The sequence below is a fragment of the Arachis duranensis genome, chromosome 4, assembly GCF_000817695.3.
Source record: "Arachis duranensis cultivar V14167 chromosome 4, aradu.V14167.gnm2.J7QH, whole genome shotgun sequence".
NCBI lineage: Eukaryota > Viridiplantae > Streptophyta > Magnoliopsida > Fabales > Fabaceae > Arachis > Arachis duranensis.
This window is the reverse complement of record NC_029775.3, coordinates 92,171,528-92,175,138: the sequence shown is the minus strand read 5'-3', so window position 1 is coordinate 92,175,138 and position 3,611 is coordinate 92,171,528. Positions and strand designations below refer to the sequence as shown.

Below are 3,611 nucleotides of genomic sequence, written 5' to 3'. Positions count from 1 at the left end.
TTATTGGTAGTTATGCAAAAATTTCATATTTTCTAACATTATCAATTTACTACCAACACCACTTCTTCGAAATATCGACACTTTCTTAAATAGACAAATGACTAATTTAAGTTAGTTTAGCTGTTTAAATTTTTTGTTATTTTTTTTCCATTTCTTTAATATTCTTAACAATTCAGCCAAAATATCTCAAATTTCATCCAATAACCTGTTAAAAAGGAAACATTTGCCTTAAAGTTGATTTTTAACTAAAGAAAATGTCTTTTTTTAAATTAAAAATTATCTATTTAAAAAAAAAAAAACAAATTGATCTGTTTAACCTGATAAACTTTCTTTTAAATAGATAAACTTTTATTTTGAACAACACTTGATTAACTCGCAAATTTAGACAGACTAGTCATTTGACTTTTTTAATTTTATCTATATAGAACTGTGTAAGTTTTACGTGAACAACTCAAATTCTTTTCCTCTTTGAGCATGTAACACACCCACTATGTTGTTGTCTAACCTTCTAGCTTCCACACCGTGTTCAGCATGTGCCAGTAAAAGTAGTTAATTTTACTTTCTTACAACATCAGTTAAAGGTTCACCACAAACAACAGAACACAAGAACAACTTGGTTAACACGCCAATCTTCAAATCCATGCTGCTTCCCCATGAATACATGGCTGAAGTTGAACAATGTGAAATGAACCTTCCAAAATCATCAAGAGTTTTGTGTGTCTAAAATATGATTTCAAACTACGATTGTGGTTACGATTTGTATGTTATGTAGCTGCTACACTTGGAGAAACTTCATTTGTTTGAGGATAAATCCCGCCAATAAAAGAAAAACGCAAATGCAATTGATTTAGAAAGCAATAACATTATCATGGCAACGGAAAGAAAAAAGATGTAAAAACAAATGCAATTCAATTGCACGTGAGTCTTCACAAAAAAAAAAAAGTTATTCCTCTTCATTATTATTGAACATAAAGAAACATATGAAATCTTGTATCTTCAAGCCAAAGCACGAAAGGCTTTAAATTTTTGGAATGCTGCATAAAGATTCTAAGAAATGCCATAAAAAATCAAGATATCTAGTCCCATTCCGAATCTCCATGGAAAGGAGAACCAGAGATATTTATAGTTGTCTTTCCATCTGGCGCGATTGGATCATAGGTCGAATCTTCTGCGAATTCGATTGGCATTGACTTCCAATTCAGACTTGGTTCCCACTCTGCTTCTTTGAGGACCTTCAATATCTCCTTTGCCACTATCTTGCTTCCCTCAGCTGTCAGATGAATCCCATCGCTATCGAATAGCCGAACGGCTAATCAAGTTAAAGGAAATGCATATTCCAATCATTTTGAAATTGGTGACTACTTCAATAAAAATGTCTTTATATAAAGATGATAGTTAAGAATCGAAAGACATTTGATATATTTTACTCGGAAATGTTTGATAACCAAAAACATTTAACCAGAACTTATCTTATTTAGTATTTATTAATTGTTGAAACAATTAATGAATGTTAAATAAAACAAGTTCTAACTTTTTTTTGTCATCCTAGTAATACCGTATTTTATCAGTCATCTTTGCATGAAAACATTTTTTTGTATCAGTAGCCACCTTTGAAATTAACTACAAATGATACGAGAGCCCACTTACATGAAGCAAACCTCTCGCCAGTCTTTCCTTCTCTGAATAGCAGACCAGATGTCAATGGCCTTGATATTCAGGTCCCGGCAGAGTGACAAACATGCCTCGGAGTATATTCGACACGATTCGTTCGTCCTAAATGGCCGGCCTAGTAGATCACTGGTTTCATTCCAACAATTATAGTAATCATATGTAAAATGCATAATAACTTGTGTACAATTTTTGTGTCCGAAATTATAAAATCAATTATAGCAATTCAGGTACAGGCAGAACGCGAAACCTGTTTCCAAGAAGTTGTGGCTCATTGACAGGAGGAGAACCGAGAAATATGATGCGCGTCTTCTTCGAAAGGCTCTAGCAATCATTGACATTCACGTCAAACTTTGCAGTGATTGTATAAAAAGAAAATGCTGCTCTGCTGTGAAACTTTTGTTACCTTTAGATAGATAGCAATTTTGGTCATATTTTGAATGTATTCTTGGAGAGGTACATGTTGTCCGAGTCCACTCGGATGAGCAAGAACGGAATCGTTGCCACCGAAGTACACAATTATCAATGATGGTTGTTCAGTGGCATCCTGTATCAAGAGAATATATAGGGTAACAGATCAATTTGTGACACAACTTAATCACTACAAAAACTTGAAGATTCTTCAAATGCTCAAAATCCGATTTGGTAGCGGATGAGAGTACCTTGGGGAAAATGTCTTGGAGAACCTGGAGAGCACGCCTTGAATTCCAACCAGTGTATCCTCTCAAAACTATATCCGCCTATGCCATGTCAAAATCAATGTCAAATGAGTTGTTATTCCATCAAAACTCCAATTATCACTAAAATCATTTTCTTAGAACTAATTTCATCAGCTAACTTCTTTAAAATTTTTTGGTTTATTATAAATTCTAGACCCTAAATCATAAATCTTATTATAAACCTTGAATTTTGCTAACGTTCACAAACTAAAAGTTGGTTGAGTCTTTTTTTTCCTTGTTTCCTCAAAAAAGCTGTTCATTGTCTAACTATTATGAATGAGCCTTTTAATAGTCTCTTTCGTAAAACGATTAAATATTACTACGATAATCTGTTCCAAAGAAAGAAGAAAGCCTTGAGAATGAAGACTGCTACTAGCACCACATCCTAAAAGAATCCTGGAGTAAGGATAATCCTCAGAAACAGTAATTTTATTTGAAAGAAAAGGAGTGTACCTTGCGAGCATACAAGTGAGAAAGGATGGCAGCCCAGCCTTGGTCGTAGAAGCTGTGCTGAACGATAGAAGAACCAAACAGCACGAACTGAGGCCTCTTTGGTCCAACCATCTTCTTAGTGATTAGTGATTACTTCACACTCACTGAATGATGGACAATGTGATCAACGTGTATAGACTTGATATGAGATCCTTTCTGCTCTTTTTATTTATTATTATTATTTTTTAAATATTATTTATAAATCAAAATTAATTACCATAATTTGATTTATTTTTAATATATATTTTATATTAGATTCTAATGATTTTTTTTTTTTGGACAGTGTATATTAGATTCTAATGATTGATTTTACTATTTTAGTAATTAAATTTTTTTTTATTCAGTTGGCAACTTGGCATTTGGATGTTTGTGAAACTGTGAAAGGGCTGTCCGCCGTCCTTATCATGGGGCTTTCCTGTTGGTCCTCAACTTTAGGAACCCGCCCCTGAAAAATCCATCAATTAGTAATACTAGTATTTTATGAGGATAAATGCCAGACGAGACCAAGTCCAAAAAAAAAAATGCCTTGAATTAATAAATAAATAATAATAAAAGATAATAAATTTTTAATATTTTTCTTTTATGATCGCGACTTGGCAGCAGAAAAATACAATCTGGACTGTTAAATTTTGACGGTTCATTTTCAATATTTCACACATGCTAATACTGTTCACCTTTTTTCCACATAAGGAAGATTCACTCTATTATTGATATTCCAACAGGCACTAACAT

General features: G+C 33.0%; 1 protein-coding gene across 2 annotated transcripts; it reads right to left on the bottom strand.

Annotated features, from left to right (window-relative positions):
• Positions 1–863: 863 nt before the first annotated feature.
• Positions 864–3,003, bottom strand: LOC107484892 (GDSL esterase/lipase WDL1). Of its 2 annotated transcripts, none has more exons than XM_016105438.3 (6): positions 2,841–3,003; positions 2,331–2,408; positions 2,075–2,215; positions 1,919–1,992; positions 1,648–1,797; positions 864–1,290 (listed from the first exon to the last, which is right to left on the bottom strand). In XM_016105438.3, the coding sequence occupies exons 1-6, from the start codon at positions 2,949–2,951 to the stop codon at positions 1,077–1,079; spliced, it is 768 nt and encodes a 255-aa protein (XP_015960924.1). In that variant the 5' UTR covers positions 2,952–3,003; the 3' UTR covers positions 864–1,076. The 2 variants fall into 2 exon arrangements, with proteins under 2 accessions (XP_015960924.1, XP_015960925.1); XM_016105439.3 differs by having other exon boundaries at positions 1,919–1,980.
• Positions 3,004–3,611: the final 608 nt, after the last annotated feature.